Source organism: Plectropomus leopardus, chromosome 8 (assembly GCF_026936395.1).
Source record: "Plectropomus leopardus strain MGB_pleo_1.0 chromosome 8, ASM2693639v1, whole genome shotgun sequence".
NCBI lineage: Eukaryota > Metazoa > Chordata > Actinopteri > Perciformes > Serranidae > Plectropomus > Plectropomus leopardus.
In genome coordinates this window covers 6,215,038-6,239,877 of record NC_142183.1, presented here as the reverse complement: position 1 = coordinate 6,239,877, position 24,840 = coordinate 6,215,038, and the positions used below count along the sequence as shown (strand labels likewise).

Genomic DNA, 24,840 nt, shown 5'->3' with positions numbered 1-24,840 from the left:
ACAGTACCAGTATTACCAAGAAGGAATGAGTTGTCTTCATGCATGCCTGAAAGCTTGTGAAGGCTTTAATGTGTCACAGACTGCCAGGACACGTCTGCATATCCGTTCTCGTGATGTTTTTGATCTACTCGACACATTTTCTTTGCACTTTCGACTCCTGAGGCTGTAGGTATATATATAAAAAAAAAATTATAATTACCTGCTATTACATTGATTTGTCATCTTCTATCACTGCAGAGCCTCTTTGGGTTTAGAATTTTGCTTATATTTATGTGTGCATGTGTGCCTTTTGTCCCTACATGCAATCCTGTATGCAAACATATGCGTTTAACTGTTTGTGCATGTATGTGTGGATGAGTACGTGCATTTGGGTGTGTGTGCATAGACGTGTGACTGAAAAAGAGAGACAGAGAGAGCCATGAAAGCGTGTCATGTCAGCGGGCCGAGTTAGCTCTGAAGTCTGTCATGCCGTCAGGCTGCAGAAAGAGCTCTTCATTCTTCACTCCACTCAGACAAAGGTGACTCGATGCTCCAGGATTTTCCTGCTACAGCAGCCACCAGTTATTTAATAATCATCCCATCAAACCGTATATCCACTTTATGATGACTTACAGTACAAACCCCACATGAATATTTTGTTAAATGTTTCAAACTCTACTAATTGGTCTTCAGTTTAAATACATACTTGGAATGTTTGTAGTTTTGTGCTTAAGACACTGCCATTAAGAGGAATACATTTGAGTTATGGCTTTTAATTAATTAATTAATTAATTTTTAAAGGCAGTTTTAAAGTGATCTGTTCTCCAATTGTGGTGGGATACTGCCCGATAAATAAAAATCGCTCAGTAAACCTTAATAACATTGAAAGTTTATTGTCATGACAAAATGCTTCTCACATTTTTACAAAATATTTTAAAGTTATTACAAGATATTACATTAATATAATAAGAATCTGTTATTTTTATGACAACATATGATTTGGCTTGTTACAACATGAAACGTTTTATGTTATTATATGATAATTTATTCGCCTAACTTAAAATATTTTACATTCTGAAAGGACAAAGAATATATTGATACAATAGTGAAGGTTTCTTTCAATAATGTGATAAGAGTGTATGTAATAAAAACATATTTTCTAATGTGAAAATATCCTGTTAAAACATGAAAAACATTGTGTAATAAAAATAAACTTTTTACATTTTTTTGCTTACAAATTTATCCTGTTATAACAAGAACTTTTATTGTTGTAAAAATATATCATTTATCCTGTTAGAATGTAAAATGTTTCATGTAAAAACATGATATTTTCTTGTTCTAACGTGAAACGTGAAATATGAAACACAAAATGTTATAACAAGATAAATTGTTTAATGTCATCACAAAAAATGTTTCTTGTCATTACATGATACTTTTGTATGGACCAATAAAGTAAAAATATCTTGTTATAATATAAAAACATCTTGTCAAAACATGAAAACCATCATGTTATAACACTAAATTCTTTACATTATTTTTGTGATGCTGATCTGTTTTTTTGCATGTTTGTTTGTGCATTTGTTGTTTTTGTTTGTTTGGGGTTTCTTTTTGGCGTGGCAGTTGTAACTTAGTGTCCTCTTGATCCAAAAACAGCAAAGTAAATCTGTCTAGCCAAACCAGCTATCATCATGTGAAACAGAAAGTCTCCACTCAGAATATTGACCTCATTTGAATCAACGAAAGCCACAAGACATCGTGTTTCCGGAGCTATGGTACATCTGAAGATAAAATAACCAAACGAAACAATATGGGACCATTACATCTATCACCGGAGCATTGTGGTTCTGAGTCATTCCTAATGTTGTGTGATCAATGAATGTGTTCAAGAACAAATGGTTCTGGAAAAATCCATTGTGACTCAAATTGTTTCCATGTTGCTGACTGAATGCCACTCTGGTTCATCGGAGGTGACACTTGTTGACATTAAATGCATTTAATTTTACACATCAAGTGGAACAAAACTGTGATTTTCATTTGTTTCCATTTCCCACAACTCTGGTTCCACCCATATGCGAAAATCTGTTTAGAAATATGTATTGCGACACTTTTTATTTGACCAAACATCTAAGGGAAACAGCACAGTTCCTTGTACATCAAAATGGAGGCCTGTTTTTGTAGAATCATTAATTTAGAGCACTCCCTTTCTTTCTGCAGCAGATTTCCTCTGCAATATGCAATTCAAGAAACTCAAACTAAGGGGCCGTGGCAGCATTTGAAAGTCAACAACCATAAAGGCCTTTCGTCAACAAAGCCACACATGTCAACACATTAGCAGCGATCTAATAGAGTTTGGCAGTCTGAAGTGGCCATTGCTTTCCTCCAAAATCTAGTGGCTACAGCAGCTGTCGTGGCCTGAAAATGGTAGTTAGGACTGTGGACTGATATCATTATATGTGGTATCAAGTAAAAAAACAAACAATTTCAATATCACGCTCAGGCTCCCATTAGTCATGAGTTGTACAGTTGTGGATATGCTGCAGATAATCCCTCTGAACACGTTTCCATAGTTAAGTAAACATGTTAAATAAACCAGATTTAGTATTGTTCACATGAATTACACATGTAGCACAACATAAATGATTGGCACTTAGATTTAATGAGGGCTATGTGTCCAATACGACATAATAAAAATAATTAATGTTAGTTGAATACCCTGTGAAACAGCCTTCTGCTGGGGTACGGCAACACCACTTGGACAAATACAACCTGGCCTCTCTCTCATCTCGTCAAATATGGACACTTGGTCACCCTTTCGCAGCAGTATGAGACGTGCTGTGGGGCGGCATTTGTTTATGCTCTGAGCAACTACTGTTATTTAATCCCATCTGGCACCAGACATCAGAAGGACGTTGGACTCTTACGCTGGGCAGACATTAAATTTTGTGTGGAATAGAAATCGGGTTGACGTATTTTAAACATCGATTGACGTTAGAATTTCAAATTGTTTGGACATTAACAAGATGATGCTTTGCAAATGTTGCATTTTGTTCTGTACAATGACAACATTTTGTTATTCCTCATCAAGATTACATTGGCAAGAAACACTTGGAAGATGTTGGATTTTGGTTACTTAACAACAATGATATGTTAAACTTGAAACCAACAAAATATGGTAATTATTCTATATGAATGGCCTGGCACTGATTTTTGGTAAACTAACATCACAACCTAAATTAATCAAATACCAGTGTTTAAAGACACTGGTGGCCAGCTAAGAGTGACAACGTCCACACAGGGTGGGAGGGAGGGGAGGTGGACTTGTCAAACAAACTCTGGACTTTCACCCAGAGATCACTGTTTGTATGTGTAGCGTGTATTACGTTAGTAACAATCATACTTATTTTGAGCCAAACCATGATGGTTTTTTTTCTAAACCTAACAAGTACTTAACTGACGGAAGTAAAACCAAAAACCAAGGATTTTTTTTGTTGCCTACGTTCTAAGTTTACTTTGAAAAAGACCGTCGTCCATTAAAGTCCATAACTAATGCAGCAGGGGAACCTAGACCTGCATATTTTGATGTGATGGACCACTGACCACTCGTTGGTATTTTAAGAGATGGGAGTGAGAATGTGTTGACATACCAACAGTAATAATAATTGCAATTTTTAAGTGTATGTATGATTATCTATGAGTGATTATTTTAGGAGGCTGCGTGTGGTTGCACGTCATAGAATAGCATTTTTTAAAAAATCGTATCAATGTGCGTGTGTGTGTGCGTGTGTGTGTGTGTGTGTGCCCGCCTTGGGACTGTGATTATACTGCACAATGTTGTAAAGTGACCATATAATAAAGTATGACATTTGCTGGTTTTCCGTCAGTTCTATCAGCTTCTCCTTTGGGAGTCAAACCTCACGCTGCTCCACTCACTGATCACTGAAGTCACAACAGCTACCTGATAATAACTTAAATGTTGACTTTGTTTCTCAAGAATGGAAACAACTGATTAGAGCAGACGAAGCATGACAAAGAACACAACAAAGCGAACACAATGAATAGTTTTTTGGTGGCCCTGTTCAAAACACAGCACTCGATAGGAAGTCTGATATACCCCGAGCCTCTCTTGTTCGTCTTGTGTGGTGACATTTTATTGGATAAGAACAGGGCCCTGTGGTAGCAAGAGACAGAGAGAGAGAGAGAGAGGGTGAGAAAAAAAAGAGCCACAACGAGAGAGGAGAAAAAAATCTTTAAGCACCTGTAGTAAAACACAATGCACGGTTTTGAAAACAGTAAAGGGAGGAATTTTTCTAAAATGGGCCAAGTCACGTCTTCAAGGCATCCAAGACAGAGAGATGAAAGCACCAGGGAGCGGAGGAAATGGGGGTTGAGGAGGCGTCACCTGGAGGACTGCCTGCTATTGACAGGATCCCAACCAGGCAAGACGACCGAAAAACCGACTAAACTTAGGCGCTGTGTTTTAGAGAAAGCGGCGGGGTTGTTGGGGGTGGCTGCAGTTGCAGACAGCTGTTTCAAACCAGATCATCAACCTGCTCTGAGCAACAACTCGGAGCAGCCAGATGCTGCTGATATCCCAACAAAAGGCACAAGATGTTTACCCTGGAGTTTGCAAAGCTAAGTATGTCATAAAGGTGATAGGTATTTGTCAGCAGCAGGCACTGCCAAGATTAACAAGAGGCTGACATTACGCTCACAGTCCAGTGAAACTGAGGGATTTGATTGCGAGGACAGGAGGTGGGCACGGCGAGGCTCACTTCCTGTGACGTTTCATGGTGGTGAAGGCTCATTTACGAGCAAAGAACCTGAATGATGTGTTTACTGTGCTTCTAGATGCGTCGTTTTTGTTATGACTCGGCTGATAAGCGTTTTGCTGATAAGGTGGACGTGATGATAACAAATGTTTATGACTGTCTGGTGTCTATGAGGCTGTGATTCCCTGAGACAACAATGGAAGACAATACCAAAAACGGTGTGGGAGCTGACTTTCCAAAAAGAGGGTGGGGTTTTAAAAGATAATGCTGGTGTCATTTAGGATTATATCATACAGAAAGCTATGTGTACATTTTCTCCAGCATGTATAGATGAAACACAGAAAAAATGTTGGTTCCTCAGTGTGTTTGAGGTGCTGTATAGCACCGCTGGCACACAAGGAACTTTTTAAGCCATCGTATTATTTAGGCCACGTTTAGACAAGAACAGCCCTTCTATAATATGATAACATTGTATAAACAATTTTTGTGCACACAGATTCACAAAAACAACAGAAAATGCTGTAGTATGCATGCCAGGCCAGTAGTTGGCGGTGTAACTTTGTAATGATGCAACATAGAAGAACAACATGCATGAAGTGTGGATCTGTGCTCTGCCAGAGTACATGGCAACAAAAGTGGTGGCATTTAAAAAAAAAATGCACTCCTACCCAGTTTCAAAAAGTTGCATTTTCAGGCCCCTAAAACACCATTGTCATGTGAACTAAAGGCCAAACCGCAACAAAAGTTTAACATTTCATGCAAAAACTGTTGCAGTGTAAACGGCCCCTTAGAGTGTAACAAAGTCAATTATACACCAGCAACACGTGTGACATGTAGTATTACAGTTACACAAAATTTGTGTAAATAGTTACAACCTGACACGTTAGGCCACAATGATAATATGTGGAACTTTTGAGACTCAGTTGCTGCACCCCTATGTTCATTTCCGGGGGTGCCCCCTATATACGTTTGTCCTGCCTTTAGCCTCTGTTGAACTACATTGACCTCATTTATAAGTTAATCTGCTAGCTAAAACTTACTGTGTGGCACATTAATATATTCCTGTGTTATTTGATGTGTGTCACATAAATGACAATTGAGAGAGGATTTTGATTTATATCTTATCTCAGGTATGTTGTCTGTGCTTAACCCTTTGAAACCCGGAGCGACATAACTTTTCTTGTGCTTCTTTCAGAAGTATTTGAAACCTATTCTGTCAAAAACATGGGGAAAATGGCAATGAACACATTGGAAAGAAAAGTACCATGAATTACAAGAAAGAAGTAGATTTAGAAAAAAGCTAAGGAAAAATGTCCAGGAATAAAAGAAAAAATGTAGGGAAAAACTATTATACTATTATAAGTATTTAAGCACTTTTCACAATTGATGTCTTATCAAATTTCTTACATTTTTTTATGTCTGTTTAATTTAATTTATTACTCCTTTTTGGGTAGTTTTCTTGTATATTTTACTAATTTCTTGCTATTTTTTCATCGTTCCTTCTTTAATTGCTCATTGTCTTCTTCCCATGTTTTTTAAGGAAACCAGTTTGCTCAGGTTACAAAGGGTTAATGTATTGAACAAATGCTTTTTTATTTGCTGTTTTATTGTTCTCCATGGAATAGGGGCTTAAGTCACATAAATTCATGGAGGATTTTATTATTTACATAATTTGTCAGAATAAACAGAGTTTGCTTCCAAAGATATCCTGTTGGTGTCTTCATCTAAACACAATGCTGAACACTACCAGCTACAAGAAGTTCTCCACTTGTTCTAACCCCAGTTAACTAAACTAAACCCAGCTGAAGACCCAGTAGAGAGGCTTTTGTGTCTGGCTCTTCAGCTAGGGAAAGAACCAGCATAAAAATAGCTTACAAACGGTGTTTATCTCCAAAAGATATCACATAAAAGCAGTGGCTCTCACCTTTTTTTTGCCCCCGTGTGCACAGAAATATTCCAGGCTAGAAACAGCAACATATTTTGCTCCTCAGAAAGCACTGAGTGCAGTATTCTGAGACTTTGTATTTAAGGATGTTCTCTTCAGGTGAGCATTTCCAAAAACAGCTCTCCCTGCTGCAACACAGCTGAGTTAAATAATCAGCTCATTATCAAGCAGCTTCTGGAGTTCATAACGCATTGAGCATTTGAATCAGCTGTGTTGGAGCAGGGAGGAAACATGCAGGACAAGTGTTATTCAAGGAGAAACACTCCTTTAGGGTATAATCACCTGAAAATATGAGCTATTGTTTTTTTTTTTATACCTTAAAACAAGACGTTTATATCACACAGTGAGCGGGTCTGTCTACAATTAGCCAAACAGCATTGGAAAGGCGTTGATTTGTAACGCCAAACTGCTTTTTTCTGTATTTTTATGGGTTTTAATCTCAAGCTCTGTATGTTTAGGACAGGAGGACATCTCTGGATAATTCAGCTGCTGGTAAAAAAAACCTCCTGAACAACAAACAGAAGGAATTTTCGAGAAGTTTCAACAGGTTGGAATCTATAATACTCACCACTAGATGTTACTAAATCTCACAAACTGGACCTTTAATAAAGTGTCATTTTAAAGCAAACAGACTCCTCCATGGTATTATCTGACATTATTCAAAGGCGCCAAGGCTCAAAAATGTAAAAATAATATAGTGCTATATGATCTCTAGTTATTCTATATAGCACTATTTGACAGGGGCGCCATATAAGGGCTGCCATATAGCTCCTGAACAGGTTCCCTATGATGACAAGCACCATTTAGCACCATTTTTGCTTAGAGTGTACTGTTATTTTTATATTTATAAAAACTGGCTTCACTGAGTCCAAGAGAAACTCAAACCTGAATAAAAGTAATACAGATGTGTTGATAAAGTTTGTCAGGTGGCAGGTATTTGAGGGATTGTTTGAGGGTGGAGTTTTCCATTCCTTCTGTAGGTGTCAGCTGAGTGACTGGAAGCAGAGCGTAACATAATGTGGACTGATAGAAAAGACAGGAAGTATGACCAAATCACACTTCATGGTTGCTATAACTGATCATCTCACGCTTACAAAAGTTGTTTTTCACCATGAGCCCCGCACTGTGTGCAAACTCCAACATGAAATATAAAGTGACAAATGACACAAACTTAAAACAAACGTATTAAAATCGCTGGAATAAAACACAAGCATAAATAAAAGCCGGACCGTGATCCAATGTTCCCTCTGCAGTGGCACAACCTGTACTTTCACAACTCGTACTTTCTCCTGTACTCGCATTCTAATTTGAGCTGGCATCAGTTTTCAAACCTTTATTTATCCAGGGAGGCTTCTGCTGAGCACGCTTGCTGTTTTTTCGGCAACGCCCTCCTTCACATTCACACCTGGGAGCTGTAGTCATCAGTTTTTATGGATAAAAAAAGGTATTGCACTGTCCTTCTGATACAATTCGACGGTATCTTACCTTTGGGTGGTTTGAAACTTTAATGTGTAATCATAGCCGAATCCCGCGGGGCTAACTAGCTCGCTAAAATCATAAAGTATTATTGCATGGTTTTCATAATAGTGACAAACAACAGACAAGGCGGTGAGCGGGAGCACCCAACGACACATAGAGGGGGAAGAAAAACAGAGAGGTTTGTCATCTTTTTCAAAAAGTCACAATATCATTTAATATAAAACACCTTTTAAATTCAACATAATGAGGAATTCGTCATCAGGAGTTCCACCAATCCACTACCACTTGAATACTGCAGTCCACCTCCACGGCAGCCGGCTTCAATGGTACTTCCGAGTGCACACAGAAAAGGGTTGAAACATGCATTTACTACATTGTACAAAGTCAAAAGCGAAAAACAGGAGGTCTTTTTTTTTTGCCGTTATTGGCAGAGAGTCTCTGCCGCCTCGTGAGGGATCCAGAGGCAAAAGAGGGGGGACTGTCTTGATAGTTGGGCATGTACAGAGGTGTCCATTTGTGTCCTGGCACTTATGGGTAAAGTGCCCTCCTCTCTTTTAGACCGTCAGCTGAAGGGAAAGTGGAAACGTGGTGTAAGGCAGGAAAATGACTCAACATACTTTTAAGATATTTGAGATAACAGTTGCTTAACTTTGACAAACAGCAATGTCAGTGCGGCTCCTGTGCTGTGAAGTCCGCACAGTGTTTTGTAGGTCTTGGCAGTAACAGATAGCTGTCTCTCTCTACACCATGTTGCTGGTAACGATCAATGAGTGAGGAAGCAAAATGTCCATTCATTTTTTTTTTCCAAAGCAAGCATCATTCTCCCGTATCTACGACAATCCCATTATGGTGCTGCGTTTTTTGAACGTCAGGAATAGAGATTCCTTTTGTCCATTCAAGCTGACAAACACATTTCATTCTTTGTCCCTCCCTCCTGTCTCTCCCTCCCTTTCCACTACACACACACACACACACACACACACACACACATACACTCACACACTCACACACACATGCTCACACTACAGATGCCACGGAGGTGACGGAGGTCACCTTATTGTCGTCTGCCCAGGGCTGCAGGTTCTGCAGGGCGTAGAGGGAGGAGTTGTGCAGGCAGAGCGGGTCCGGCTGCAGAGGCTGGCTCAACGTCTTCTGGAAAGCTTCCTGCTGAAGCTGCAGCATCAGCCGGTTGGCCTGCTGCCTCTCAGCCTCTCTCTCCTCCGCAGTCTGTCTCCTGCGTGGACGGGGGAGACAAAAATCGGACAAAAGAAGATATAATACCTAAGTAATGTTTATTTTTATGGGGCATGTGTAACCTATATTAATGCCACATAATATAATATTGTTTGCTATGTTAGTCTCATGTCCTCCTTCCTTTTTTCATTCATCATTTTACCCCCGAAAAGCGTGGCCCCCAGAATTTTTTTTCTCAAAAATCTGCACACCAAAAACAAAAGCCATAACGTAATTTCAGAGATTATGCTGAGAGTCAAGGCATTGTCTGATGTCCATAGAGTGATATAGGTACAGTTAACATTTTTTTATGTAACTCTTTTACAAGCTTGCATGAAATGGTTGATGCTAGCTTAAAAAAATTTGTGCACCACAGCCTCTTAAAGACAGCGGCCTGTTTTAAAACTGCCTGTTTAAAGCAGCATGGTTGTACGTGTCTCTGAAAACTTATAAATGAAACCTGTTTATTTGCAAATTAGCTGCTTTTAGTGCATGTTCATTCAACACCTGTGCCAGTTACTCCAGCTTCGGGCTAAATGACAGCTGATCAGGATGAGTGACAGGTGCAGGATAGGAGACGTGACTAACGGAGGGAGGAGGAGGTACAACTCCTGCCTCAAGGTGAAAACTGTTTTGTTTTTTTTTAACTTTTCAGAGAAGCACATGTTAACAGTAACATAATTCCTGTACACTTTGTTGGTTGGTGCTGATATTAACATTTGCTGTGTTTGAAAAGTAACAGATGGGTGTTGTTTAAAGTATGTTTAAAATGATACATGCCCTTAATGGAAAAGTTGCAGTGTTTATGTTGGAAAGTATCCAAGCATGTTAACTTCAAGTGACTGGCACACTTTAGTCTGCAGGATTATAAAAAGAACTGAGCTATAGGAGCTAAATGCCAGAAAGGAGTTTATTAAGAATTTGCGAACCCTTAACAAGTTCCAAACTGAGCTCCAATGGTGACTCCAAGTCAATAAAATGTTGCTTTTACTTATCAATTTTTTCTACCTCTGATTTCCAGTTTAATTCATATTTAAATTAATTCAAATAGCAGATGTTTGAATGGTAAATAGGACATTTGCTCCTATGTTTGTGTTCTCATTTTTGCCAAGAAATGCTCTAATCTGTCTTTACCACTAACCCAGATTGAGGGAAAATGAAGAATTAATTGGCTCTTTTAAATTTATAATGGTAATACTAATAGCACAAAACATAATAAACAAATATTGTCCAAATTTACTATAAAATACAAATGACAGGTAGAAATCACAGGCTGAAATACACCTCTAAAACACTCTTTCATGCACACCAACCTCCATCCATTAGCCACACATTATTGTTAACAGCATTATCATAATCTCATTCCCCGGCTGTTGATTTGATCATCCTCTTGTTACTAGCGTAGTTGTCACGCAAAGACATCCCTCATGCTCATCCTATCAGGTGCACACTACAGGGAAATAGCATAAATCTCAGCAAAACTAGGAAATCAGAAAAACTAGTTAAGCCAATTCCCTTGTTACTCGTGTCACGCCGTTTAGTCTTGGATTTAGTTTGGTGGTTTTTATTTCAAATAAATTCCTTTTTATTGTATCTTGTTGAGAAATTTATCTTGTTTGTTTTTTACAGGATGTGATTGTTTTAAAAGTGATCATTAAATCAAATTTCAGTATTACATGTTTGTTTAAGACAAAGATGCCCATAAACTAAATCAAAAAAACGTGTGTTTTACTTGTTTTCTATGTGTATGAGGTCAAAACTCATTCCAGGGTTGGAACCAGGTTCAAGGCTCAGCCAAAACAGAGGGGGGTTCGGTGGCATGCTCCCCTAGGGATTTACGACAGCTATATGCATTGTTTTTCAAGCTGTTTTAAATAATGAAATACCAAATAAATCTGGATATCACTTTGGAGAAGAAATCACAGAGAATAAGGAAATAAGTCATCCTATGGAGCCTAGATCCTATTATCTACTACAGATGTCTTTTTGGCATCATTTTGTGTCTTTTTGAGGTCATTTTCTGTTTTTTTTTGTTTTTGATTTTTTTTTAAAATTTATTTTGTGTCTCCTTTTGGTGTTTTGTGTCTATTTGTAGATATTTTGTGTCTTTTTTGGTTGTCTTGAGTCTCTTTGAGGTCATTTTGTGTATTTTGGGGTTGTTTTATGTGTATTTGTACTTATTTTGTGTCTCCCTTTCGTTGTTTTAAATTTCTTTCAGGTTATTTTGTGTCCCAGTCTAGTGGTCTTTAGTTTCTTTGTAGTCATTTTGTGTCGGTTTTTGGTTGTTTTGCCTATTTTTAAGTTATATTTAAGTTGTCTTGTGCAATTCCTTTGCATCTCTTTGATGTCTTTTTGTGTCTCTTTGTGGTAATTTATAGATGTATAATAATAACTTAAAAGCGGATGACAAGATGGTGCATATTTTTTCCAGTGGAGTTGCTCTCCTGGCACATATGCCCAAAAATTGTTTAGCTTCAAGGTTTATTTCTGCGCAATTCGGCCCACTAAATATGCGCAGTAGTGTTTGAGTCTCTTCCAGGTTGGTACGTTTTAATGTGAGTGCATTTTGCAGGTAATACAGAGTTGAGCCCCTGACACTTTGGGCCCCTGGGCCTGTGCCCGAAAGGCCTGTTCGGTAATCCATCCATGATAGGTTAGATACGAATTTGGTGTAAACAACATCACTTACATGAAGTAACAGAACTGAACTCCTTCAGAGAGACTGAGCAGAAATGACACGAAGCTGAAGGTATTTTAAATGGCTAAACGATTTGAGGCTTTTAAGAAAACATTCAGTGCCCTGAAGCCACCTCCCCTCTCCGCCACTGACTCTTTCTAAAAAGCTTTAGAATCATTTAAACATTAAACCCTAAAAGGTAATTTAATTGTTTATAATGTGCTTATGAAATATGCGTCCTGTCCCTTTAACTAAGGGCAGGGCTTCATAATTTGATTTCCTACTCATTTACTTCCAAATGGCTATAAACAACAGTTAGAATGAAGTGAAGGAGCATCTGCGTGTGTGTGTGTGTGTGTGTGTGTGTGTGTGTGTGTGTGTTTTCTGTCTATGGACCTGGCAGTCAATTCCTCCTGTGAGTGTTTCAGTATTGCTTTGGACAGCAGGTTTCTAAAAGGCCTTTCAGGAGGCTCAGGAGTAATTGTGCTTGGTCAAGTGAACTGGCCTCGACTGGCAGCTAAGCTAAGCAAAATAGGTGTTGTGTTGTACGACGTCTCGGATGCTTCAGCTGCGGGCCATTTTTACTCGCGTTTAAAGTAAAACACCGGTAAGCATTTTGGACCCCGAGAGCAAAACACAGACATGTTCAGTGCTGTCAATTTATGGCAGGAGAAAGAAATTGGAAGGAAGGAGCGAACATCCTGCCCTCATAAAGACAAACGGCTTCTGAGAAATCCACCACGGCCTCTTTGTTTTGCTTAAGTAGATCATGAGGGTGAAGATATGAGCAAAACTTGGCACATAGAAGACAGCATTATGATGCCTTTGCTTCATTTTTCTCTACTTTTACACCACTAAGAGACTGAACTGCACCAGATAGCACTTTAAGTGAAGAAAAACGGTAGCAGAATCTTACCGCCATTTCGTCCGTCTGTTCTGGAACCAGGTCTTGACTTGTGCGTCTGTCATCTTCAAGGCCTTGGCCAAGGTGGCGCGCTCAGCCGACGCCAGGTACTTCTGCCGGTGAAAACGTTTCTCAAGCTCGCAGATCTGCACCCGGCTGAAGGAGGTGCGGGGCTTTTTCCTCTTGGGCGGCGTCCGGTTCTGGTATGGGTGGCCGATACGACGAGTCACGGAAAAGGGTGATAGGGCGGCTAAAAAAGGTGGGAAAAAAAAGGTTGCCTTGATTTTTTTATGGATGATACTTGAGAAATTGGTGGACTGTAGCTTTGGACAACTTTTAAAAAGTCCATGTCAGCATTAGCAATGAGGTTATTTTAAGTTTGGACTTCGAGGGTTTAAGATTAATATCCTTAAGTGTAAGTAGTTATTTCCATTTCTAAACAAGAATGAGCTGTGCTTCTCAAATACAGACTTATTTCCCTTGAGTTTTTGTTTGTCTGCGCTCATGATATAAACACAATTTTGTTTTCCAGTCCTTGGTTAGATAAAATTATTGTCCATTTTGTCTTAACTCTGGAAAAGCCAGTGTTGTTTGGGGAGTCTAAGAGAAGGCCCAGAAGCTGCCAATTGAAGAAGATAAATGTAATTACAACTAATATTCCCCTGCCAGATTTTGAAAACCAAACAGCACTCGGGTTTGCACAGAAAGGGTAAGTCATTTAAAAAGCTGGGCTATACAGTTCCAAAAACAATTCAAGAAAAATTATATCGCTTACGACTGGGAAAAAATTGGTCTCATAGAGTTAAATAGTGGCAAAAAGTCCAACTTGTACTTTAACAATGTGTTTTTTTTCACATTTAAAGGCAAAACTCCCTCAGGTGGTATGCAATGTTATAAGAAACGACACTTTTAAAAAATGTAGAAAATTGATTGCCTTGAAAAATGTAGGTAAATAAAACGATTACTCTTTATTTATGTTTAAGTTTATATCTAATTGTTATGTTTAGTTAAAGGTTAGCTATGTTTACTTGATTTTATGAAATTGCCTCAACGTAAAAATGACAAGTTTAATTAAATCAGTCTTTCTAAGTTTTAGCAACTTTAGTAAACCAAGTTTACTTTGCTATATATCTGTATTCTGCTGGCTGTAAACTAGTCGATCATATTTATATTTTATTAAACATGTAAATAAAACAGGAACTCGCAGATCTCCTAACTTCATCATTGGCAAAATCCTCTTTGTTATGATCAAGTGAAGTGAGACTAACTTACTGAAGTTGCAAACACTTAGAAAGAACAAGGTAATTTCACTTGTCATGTTTAAGTTGAAACAATTTAACAAATTTAAGTAAATATAGCCGAATGTCATGTAAACTTGACAAACTTGACTGAATTTGAGAAGACACGTTGAAATAATTTTGCAATGAATCAACTTCTCTCGTCTTCTTAAATTCAGTCAACTTGAGTGCACAGGATGCACTGAAAAATCAGCTGTGACTCAGATGGGTGAGGTAGGGGGTGAGGTTGGTGGGGGGAGGGGGAGACTCACCTGGGCAAGCCCCCTTTGGAAAAGGATAGTCTGCTAGAAGGCCATTGCCGTCTCGCAGGTGAGCGAGCTCGGGGTAATAGCATTTGGCTAATGTCTCCACAGTGCTCCAGACGGGGACCCTGCCGATGTCTCCCTTGGGGAGAGGACAGAGGGACCCGGCAGGCCCCGGCCCCCCTGTGGCCTCTCCGGCTCGGCTGTCCTCTGCCTGCTCCCCTAAAGGAAAGGGAGACACAGTGAGGTCCCACATCTGGAGCACAGCAGCAGCAGCAGCAGCAGCAGCCGCTGTGCGGGCGCCAACGCGCAGCAGCTAATCACATGAAGGAAGCCTGAATGATGAGCAGAGTCTACTTTAATGTCATTTACTGCTGGTCTCTTAAGTTAGCATTTGGTGAGGTTTTGCTCCAAAATTACATATCTGCCATTTAGAAGAATAAGTGACAACTAGCAGGGTTGCAAAAATAAATCAAGCACATACTGGTCAACCAATCAGATTCAGTCAGTGAAGGCCATCCATTCACTTAAAACAAATCCATTAGCAACAGTCCTTCAATCTAGCAAATTTGGGGGGTAACTTTTTATAGGGTATATAGTCATCTTTTAAAAGCTGTACTTAAAGTGTATAAATCTTAAAACACATTGTTTTCTACTGATTCTTCTTAAAATGTATGTGGCCAAAGGGTCGGAAGGCTAACATTACATGACTAAAGACAAATATCTGCCGTTTGATATAAAAAATACCAACTACACTGAAAAGAATAAATGGATGAATATACACACAGTGGGTCAAGCAAATGTCCCGTTATCTCTTTACAGATTGGATGGATATGTATTCTGGTCTATTTATAAGTCATATGTATTTTAACCATTTGAAACCTGGGCAAATTTGCATGAGGTCTTTAAAAAAGAAGGCAATTAGCAATGCAAGAAGAAATTACCCTTAAAAATAGCAAGAAATTAGTAAAAAGCACAAGGAATTTCCATGCAAACTTGTTCTTAAAAATTGGCACAAAAATGTTTATTAAAAAAAGAAATGACCTGGAAAAATAGCTTAAAAACATAATTTTGTAACACAATATTAAATTATGTAATAATACTAATTAAAATATATTTTTTTCCAAGATATTTTTCTTTTTTTCCTTATACATTTTTTCCCTAGCTTTTTAAAAAATAATTCTTTATATCTACTCCTTGCAACCTGTACCAAGTTGCTCACTGCCCCTTTTCCCAAAGGCCTATTTAAAAAAAATAAATAAATAAATAAAAAGCACCAATTTCTTCAGAATTCAAAGGTTAAAACACTTGTGAAAGGTGTCTGAGAGCAGCACTGTTCTTCTGGGTTTCAAAGGGTTAATAATAACCTTTTTTAGAATTTTAATTCTATACAATTTTAGCATAAATTGTCTTCCATACCTTATTAAGCATCTGGCTTTTTAACTCCTACGGATAACGCCCAAAATCTACACCCATATAAACATCATCTTTTCGGAACAGACCACCCAGAATTTAAAGATATTGATGTTGCATTTGAGGACATTATTCATTCTTTTAAATAAATCATATGAACATGTATTGACCGGACTGTTATGTGTCTTCCCAACTGCTTTGTCATTGTGTCCATTCAAAAATATGAATTGCTCGCTGCCACTGTATTGTGTTTTTGTGCCTTTCTGCCTGGCGGTTCACTTTCACATATCACTGTATCTGGGTATTAATAACAACTTATCCCCTGCATCATAAAATATCTATGAATCCTGTCTATTTTGTCAGCCATGGGTAAACAGAAGATCGATAAATGTAATGAGATCGTTTTTGGCCATAGATCCACTCCCAAGCCACATTCTCATTTTGAGGCAGAATGGAAATCAACAACAGGAAGGAAAAAAAATCACACTGTAAAATCTGTCAAGTTGATCTTACTTAAAATAATCTTAGAAACTAATTGTCTTGAAAAGACTAAGTAACTATAACTATTAATTTTAATTTGTTTACTTCATATCAGAGTGTTAAGTTTACTTGAAATTTAGCTCTATTTACTTTAATTTCTGAAGTTGTTGCAATTAAAAAATGACAAGTGAAATTACCTTGTTCTTTCTAATTGTTATTAACTTCATTGTATCAAGTTAATCGGACTTAAGTTGATCATGACAAAGAGGATTTTGTTAATGCTGACGTTGGGAGATCTGCAAGCTCTGTTTTCTGAACATGTTGGAAAAAAACACAAATATGATTGACTAGTATGCAACAAGAAGAATACAGATATTTAGCGCAGTAAACTAAGTCGCTAAAACTTGTAAATATTGATTTAATAAAACTTGTTATTTCTAAGTTGCAACAACTTCACAAAATTAAGTAAATATAACTCAGTTTTAAGTAAATGTAGCGATTGGATATTAAATCAACATATATTAAGATTAATAGTTATTTTCACTTGCATTTTTCAAGGCAAACTAGATTTTTACGTTTTTGTTTCTTTTTAAGCAAAACCAACTTGTCAGATTTTACAGTGCACTCTCTCTCCCTCTCTCAATCCTTCTCTTTGTGTCATTCCTCCCCAGCAAGCTGTTTTGCCTCCTGTCTTACAGGGTGTTTATTTGTTTTTGTTTTGTCAGAAAAGCTCACCAGAAGCCAAAATGAATATGAAAACATCTGCATAGGTGTCCCCCGGGGGGCCACGTGCTGCCGCCGCTGCTGCTGCTGCTCAGAGTTTCAGCGACCTGAAAATTCATTTGCCGCACAGACGATGACAATTTGAATGGAAAATGGAACATGAAGCTATTATGCGCTCGGCAGTCGTTTCCAGGGAGCCGCCGTCGTCCCCTGATGGTGCTGAACACGAGTGGCAAATTGAGGCGTACACGAGGCAAATGATTTGTAAAATAAAGACGAATGGCTGCAATGTGCTGTTACAGTAGGTCACATAAAGTTAACATCACCTGAGTGGAAATTAGCCATGCAAATTTAGTGACTGAAATGAAAACTACCCTCTTCTTTTTTTTTTTATTGTGTTTTGTGCTGGATTTATAGTGTCCGCGTCTTCTTTTTCTTCCTCCTCATTATTATTTTTAATCTCCTATGGTAATATTCCTATAATATTATCATCAGGTTTCACATTATGTGTTGCTCTGGTGCTCAATAACAGTAAAAATGGAAATGCTATCCCTCTAATATTCCTTTCGGGACTTAGACAGGCATCTGTGGTATTTAATCATCAGTTTATAGTGAAAAAATCCCCATGGTGGTTCGGATATTTCTATAAGTTGTGCACCTTTATTGCCCTTAACAGCGACTTTAAAGTGACCTTATTGCACTTTATTGTATGTTTTTAAATCTCATATGAGTCTTGACGCTTCTATAATGTCCCTAATACATTTTAACCTTATAATTGGTCCTTTTTTGGGAGCCCAAAACTATGTGCAGCCGTACGGGTCACATGCAGAGAGCGAGCAGGCCTGTTGTTGCTCCCAGCGGCAGGTCTGGCTAAATAATACTGCATTAGATGGCTATTTCAGGCCATCTGCGGGCTAACTAATGGACCAGGCGCATTCAAGCACGTTCAGAGGAAACCCAAGTGGAAGTTAACATGCAGGCTGCAGGACCCTCTGACTGAACCTGCCAAGTGCAGAAAAAGCTTCACAGCGTGCAAAATGCTGAGAAATATACGATACAGTGATGCTACGGATACTGCATCAATCATGATTAATGTTTTGACTCATTGTGTAAGGCTAAGACAGCTTAGGAATCAGATATGCCTTCAGATTTATGCAATGCTATTAATATTAGGGCTGTAGGCTATTTATATAGCACAAGAAATGCGGAGAGAGTTCAGGTTATGCGGTTTAAAAAGCACAAAATCGCCTGGATTTTCAAATTAAAAGACCTTCCATGCTCAACTGCATCAGCCCTGTTGGAATTACATGAATGAAAATAATCCAAAATATTAATATATGCTTGTATCAGTAGCTCTCAAATTTGTCAATTAGTTATGCATTTAGAGTAAGCCAGTTTTGTTTTTGTTAAATTATGAGTTTGCCTTTTACCATGACTTTGAAGGTGTACGACAATATGAAAAAACAACAACAAAAAACATCTATATTATTTTAGAAATTTCACAATCCTTCATTAAATTTTAGAATCACAGTCATAAAAAGCCTACATATAAACAGAAAATACAGCTAAATGAAGCTGGTGGAGCAAGTCTGGTATTTCCTATGATATAATATTGTTGGAGAAATTAAAATGAACCCTAATGTGTGTGTTTATACCCTCTTAAAATCCAAAATTAGGATTTTTAAATTATTTTCATTCAGTCAAGCATAAAATTAAAAAAAAACAAACAGTTAAACTGTTAATGTAGCATTTGTGTAAAAAAAGGAATTCATACATATGTAACCATTTATTACTATTATAAAGAAAACAAGAAAAGAAAAGAAAATATTGCAAAAACGATTAGAGTTTTTTCTCCTCTCCCTCCAATGAAACACAAAATAATCGAGAAATACTAAATTTGCCGCCTGGGTAATACAATTTAGCATAAGCATATCAAAAAATAAAATGCTACCACAGAGGATATGTTTCCCATAATAAAACCACCTATACTTAATAACACTTCTCGGTGACAGCGCCTCCCTTCCCCACTGCGGATATTACCTTTGTAGCAATCTAATAAATATATCCGTGAAGGATTCTAAAGGGGATATTGAAATATAACATGAACATATATTGCTATTTATTACACTGTATGGGACAAAAGGCAGGGACACTGTCTTCCGTCACAGCGAGAAACGGGGCAGTGTGGAACCACGAGGACAGGAGCGGAAATAAAATCATATTTTCCTCCTCTGCTGCCATTAAGACAGAAACAGATTTATTGCGGAGAAAGGGGCTTTAATTATGTTGTTTGTTTGCTTTTTTATTGATATTGCTTCGGCCTATATAGCTGCACATACTGTATTACGGCTGTATTTATTGCCAAACGATCCATATTATTTTCTGGTCTTATATTATTATCATTATTATTACTATTACTAGTGTGTAACACGAATTATTGTATTTGTGTTTGGCCGTGTATTTACTCATTTGTAAGAATTTGTACCGTAAAAGTTATGACTTTGAGATTATACAAATATTGTATTGTAAAATACTTTTTGAGCATGTGTTTCAATTTATCACAATTATTGATCAGATCATTTTATACCTATATCTTTAAAATAGCCAGACCACTACTTCTTTTTTTTTTTAAATGTCTCTTATATCTCTTTATTTTTTAATGTGTTTTTTTATGTTATAAATTTGTTTATTGTTGCAAGATGCTGAGCAGGATTAAAATATTAAATACAACAAAGCTGAATAGAATAATTAAATAAATATAAAATAAATAAATAAATTTAGTAAAAGTGTTAAGCTAAATCAAGTAAAAATCATTTTAACAGCAGAATGGTACAGATGAATAAAACGCTGCTGTCACCAAAATATTATTATTGCCACTATAATAATAATAATAATAATAATAATAATAATAATAAGTAGAAGAAGAAGAAAAAGAAGAATGAAATGAATAGCTATCTGCCCTGAATGCAAAGAGGAGCTGGTGATTCTCAACATAAACCCACCAGTAAATAAAAGTCTTATTTTCAGAAATGGATTAAATTATCTCTCTAACGCCTCACAGTTTAATCCTTTGCGTCAGTTTGATACGACTTCTCTTGATTTATAACCTGAAGTTAGGCCACGGGGACGCGCGCCATGGCTGAAAATTGAGAGAAAACTATTGTGCAATTTAACAGGTTTCGTTTACATCCCTGCAAAAAAACGCTCATGGCTGCCAGAGCTGGAAGCCTTTGGCTAAATGTTTAGCTGTTTAAAGCTCCACGAGGCAGTTTTTCTCCTCCGGTTTCAACTTGAAATGCAAAGAGAGAAATAGAGAAAAAAACAAGAAACGAAAAGAGAGAAAGATTTAAAATGGTGCTCTGCCCATCAGGATAGATGATAGTCCATTTGATTTATGGCCTTTTATTGGAAACAGAGCAGGCTAAATCTGGCAAGTGTGTGTGTGTGTGTGTGTGTGTGTGTGTGTGTGTGTGTGTGTGTGTGTGTGTGTGTGTGTGTGTGTGTGTGTGTGTGTGTATTTGTGCAGTGTGTGTGTGTACTGCTGATCTTTGGCTGATCAATACAGTGGAAAGATATAAGCTGCGAAATAATTACAGCGACACAAAGCTGAGAGAAATTAAACGAGAGGCCCTCGGTGACTATGAGTAGAATTGATAAGCCTATTTACACTGTATCTTTTTGCAGTTGACATATCGTCCCCCAGTATTTAATAATTAATCAGGTGGAAAGAAACGGAATGGTGAATATTTAATGCGTGGAGACGTGTATGTGTGTGTGTGTGTGTGTGTGTGTGTGTGTGTGTGTGTGTGGTGGAGGGGGGAGAGTGAGGCTGTGCAAATCCATGATGTTCTTCATTTTCATCTTCATAACGATGAGGTCATGAGAAAAACACCAGTGACACCTCCCCCTCCAAAATTAATAAAGAGAATAAAAATAGATAAAAAGATCATAATAAATAAATAAAAAGGTCAGATTTCGGGTATAATTATTTAAAATGACATATTATTTTAATGCTGTTGTTATACTACCTCTTTCTTATTAGAATTTACATTTACAACTGTTTTTAACATCTGTCCCATCTGTCACAGAAAACTGCCATTTGGGATATTGCTGCCACGGTATTATTTGTATTGTCACCGCAAAAATAAATAAATAGAATAAAATTAGAAGCTGTAAACGCCTATGACTTTTTTTTTTTTTTAAAAAAAACGTGATTATTATTGTGTTCATGTTTTTTTTCATTTAAAATATGAATAATAAATGTAAGTGTATAATGGTGTCTGGAGATAAAACTAAACATTATCTTGTGAGCAAATGACTAAAAACAATTTAACTGGCATTATGTAACGCAGACTATTTGTACTACATCAATACAGCTTGTGAAAAAAACGTCATAGTTTTTTAAATAATTTGATTAATAATAATTAATCTTAGTTTTTCTTTTCCTTTTTAAAAAAGAAATAATTTGCTATTTTTCATGTTTTGTTTTTATTATATTCTCCTAAAAGAGGGTTATAAAGGTTATTAGATTTTTAAAAAAAAAAAACAAAAACAAACATCTAAGTTTATTTAGAGTCTACAGTTGTTATATTTTTAATGTATTTTTGCTGCGTCATGGTTATTTATTAATTGCAGCAAGGAAAAAGAAAAGCAAGGATCAGAATCAATTGAGTGTGAGATGTTTATGATTTTATTTAATTTTATTTTAATTGTGCTGATCTTTATTTTCATTTTTTGTTTTGAGAACATTACATTTAGATTCTTAAATAATAATAATAATAATAATAATAATAATAATAATAACAATAAAAATAAAAGGCCTAATCTTCCGATTTTAAGATTTTTGAGATGCCTTGTGTCATTATTATTATTATTATGACTCATCCTCCTGCGTTCTCAATTGGCTCAAAGAAAAAAAAATCATTCATCCTCATGAAAAGACGCGGAACGTCGTTATCCGTCATCCGCTGTAAATGGAGAGTGATGGTCCAATACTGATTCATCAGCACGTCCATGTCAATTTCTCCCCTCGTTCATCAGACTGCCCTTCCAGCATAATAAAGCTGACTGTGTGTGCATATACGATTCGTTATAGATTACAACCTAAAGATGAAATCAGGTCCCCCTCTGTGCCTGAGCTATTAGGCCCAGATTATCCAGGGCCTGTTTTTTTTTTCAGAAAATCTCGAACTCTGCACGCCCATGACAGAAAAATATAGTAGTGTGCGCATGAGTCTTTGGGCTCATTTTTTAGGGTGTGAAATGCAGGTGAAGGTGCATGAATGTGTAACATTCTTTGACCCAATCTGATGTAGTAGGAAACACAAATCAAGCTACAAGTGTTGCAGGATGAAACTCTTATTTACCTGTTAATCTGTCCTTGGCAAACCTCCTACTGCTCTCCATCCACGGGAAGGTGAAGTTTGCCGCATTCCCCATCCCCATCCCGGGCACCGAGGCGATGCCGGGTCCGATGCCCGGCGGATGTGTCGAAGGGGGCGGATGCGGCGCAGCAGCGGCGGGCGGCGGAGGAGGCGGCATGGGTCTGTGCGCCGGCACCCGGATCACCCCTCCGGCGCCGCCCGAGTTCACGTTAACGTTCATGTTCATGTTCATACTGACGTTCATGTTCATGTTGACGTTGTAGGAGCCGGCCAGACCCGCCGCCATGGAACAGGCCGGGTTGTAGACGCTGTTGTACCCGTTGCTGTAGACGTTGGGGGCCAGCGCGTAATCCGGGTCGCCGGTCCGGTTGGGCAGCATGCAGCCGCTGGACTGGTCCGAGCTGTTGAGGATCTGGTCGATGCCGAAGCTGATGGGTTCATGCTGCTGCTGGTGCGTCTGGTTCACCTCCTCAATCCCGGTGTGCTCCATAGTTTTTTTTTAAATCTGTGATGGGTTTGTCAGTTATCAGTGCTCGGATGTATTTTTGTCATATGGTAATTCGCGCCTTGGGAAATGTTTGTGCTGCGGTATCGGGCTGTTTTTTGGGGGGGTTTCAAGCATCGACACGGGCCTGTTCTACTCCCAGGAAACCAATAACGTGTCCAGCGCTATCCAGAATCTTGCCATTGGACAATTTTTGTCCAGCATTGGGATCGGGTGTTCCCTAAATTAAATGCCTATCCATCGGGCTAAGAAAAAGCGTATCCATCTTTAACAGCGTGTTCTTTTCCCAGCGAACTACATACAAAGCAGCCTAACAAGAAGAAAAAAAACAACCCAAGACGCCAAATGGTTATCCCGAGTACTTACAGACAAACAATCCGTGATTTCTTTGAGAGGAGGCAGTTCTCTGGAGAGGCTTGATGCGCTTTGTTCGCCTACTCTGGCAGAGACGATCCATACACAGGGGGCATGGTAGGATACCCAAGCTCGTCGCATCAAAATAGAGCCACAGACAAAACAAACCCAAAAAGAGGCGACAGGACGAAGCGCTGACCTCGCAGGCGTGGATATTAATTGGAGGTGAGAGCGAAAGACGGCTCCGTTGTGCTGAATGGGTGAAGTGCGTTTCAGCAGGTGAGACAACCCTCTGCGTAAAAGCTGCCATTCGGTCATCCAGCCAAACCTCGCCTCCCTTCCTCCCCCCCGCCCTTCCTCCCTCCCTCTTCAGCAGGGCAGTTGTTTTGCTGTCTTAAAGAAGCCGCAGCTTTCTTTATTATCTGCAGCTTTGCTGATATTAAACAGGAGTGTTTGTGCCTTTTAGGTGCAGAAGGTCCGGGGCAAGCGCTTTCCAAACTGTTTTGTGTCTACATGTTAAAAACACCGAATCGAGCTTCAGAAGTTTGACTTAATGTTCAATATAAAATTTCGACAGTTAAGAAATATTTCTCCCCTCATGTCAAAAAAGATACATATTTTAGCATCAATTACGTGATATTTGTATTTGTTTGTTATCCTTATTGAGGTGAGATTCCCCATAAACCCCAAAGGGTTTTTTAATCTCACCTGCACGAGCTTGTCTTCTTTTGTAGTTGTAGTGTTTTCTGTTGTGTGAATACATTTTATATTTTTTAAAAATCTTAAAATTGAAACATTTCGGTTGTTTAAGAAAATCTAAATAAATAAAATGCTTTTTGGATGTTTTTTGTCCATCTTTCCTTGGGGACTCTTGGACATAAGTGTATTTTGTTTTTTTTTTTAGCAGTGACTTAATTTGACAAAATTACAGATATTTACACCAGAAATTGGTGCAAACAAGGCACAAATGAGTGCAAAAAATCACCAGAATGCAGGAAATTAAGATGTTGATACCCAATTATTTTTTGGTGGAGGACCTTAATCTCCCTATGTCCCCCCAATGTTGAAAAAAAGCCTATACGCCCTTGCTCTTGGTTAACCCTTTAAAACCTGGTTTGACATCACTTTGCTGCGTTCAGACGTCGTTCACACGCATTTAAACCCTTCAAATGTGAGCAAATTGGTGCGCTTTCTTTGGAAATCCTGGGGTAAAAGGCAATAGGAAAATTGGCAGGAAATCCCTTGCAAATTGCAAGAGATGATTGTAAAAAGTGACAAGAAAATTACCTGAAAATTACCTTTCAGAGAGAGACAGAGCGAGAAAGAGAGTTGGTTTTTTTTAAAATCTCAAAATTATGGAAAAATGTACAGATAACCATAAATATAGGCTATATATTATTATCATTAATAATACTTGTAATTATTGTTATTTTTTGCACCTTTTTTCCAGGTCTT

General features: G+C 38.0%; 1 protein-coding gene across 2 annotated transcripts; it reads right to left on the bottom strand.

The window, feature by feature from the left end:
• Positions 1-8,337: 8,337 nt before the first annotated feature.
• Positions 8,338-23,703, bottom strand: tlx2 (T cell leukemia homeobox 2). 2 transcript variants are annotated; one of them, XM_088080784.1, is made up of 5 exons: positions 22,509-23,699; positions 14,536-14,748; positions 12,999-13,236; positions 9,226-9,406; positions 8,341-8,738 (listed from the first exon to the last, which is right to left on the bottom strand). In XM_088080784.1, the coding sequence occupies exons 1-5, from the start codon at positions 23,014-23,016 to the stop codon at positions 8,727-8,729; spliced, it is 1,152 nt and encodes a 383-aa protein (XP_087936910.1). In that variant the 5' UTR covers positions 23,017-23,699; the 3' UTR covers positions 8,341-8,726. The 2 variants fall into 2 exon arrangements, with proteins under 2 accessions (XP_087936909.1, XP_087936910.1); XM_088080783.1 differs by having other exon boundaries at positions 8,338-9,406; positions 22,509-23,703.
• Positions 23,704-24,840: the final 1,137 nt, after the last annotated feature.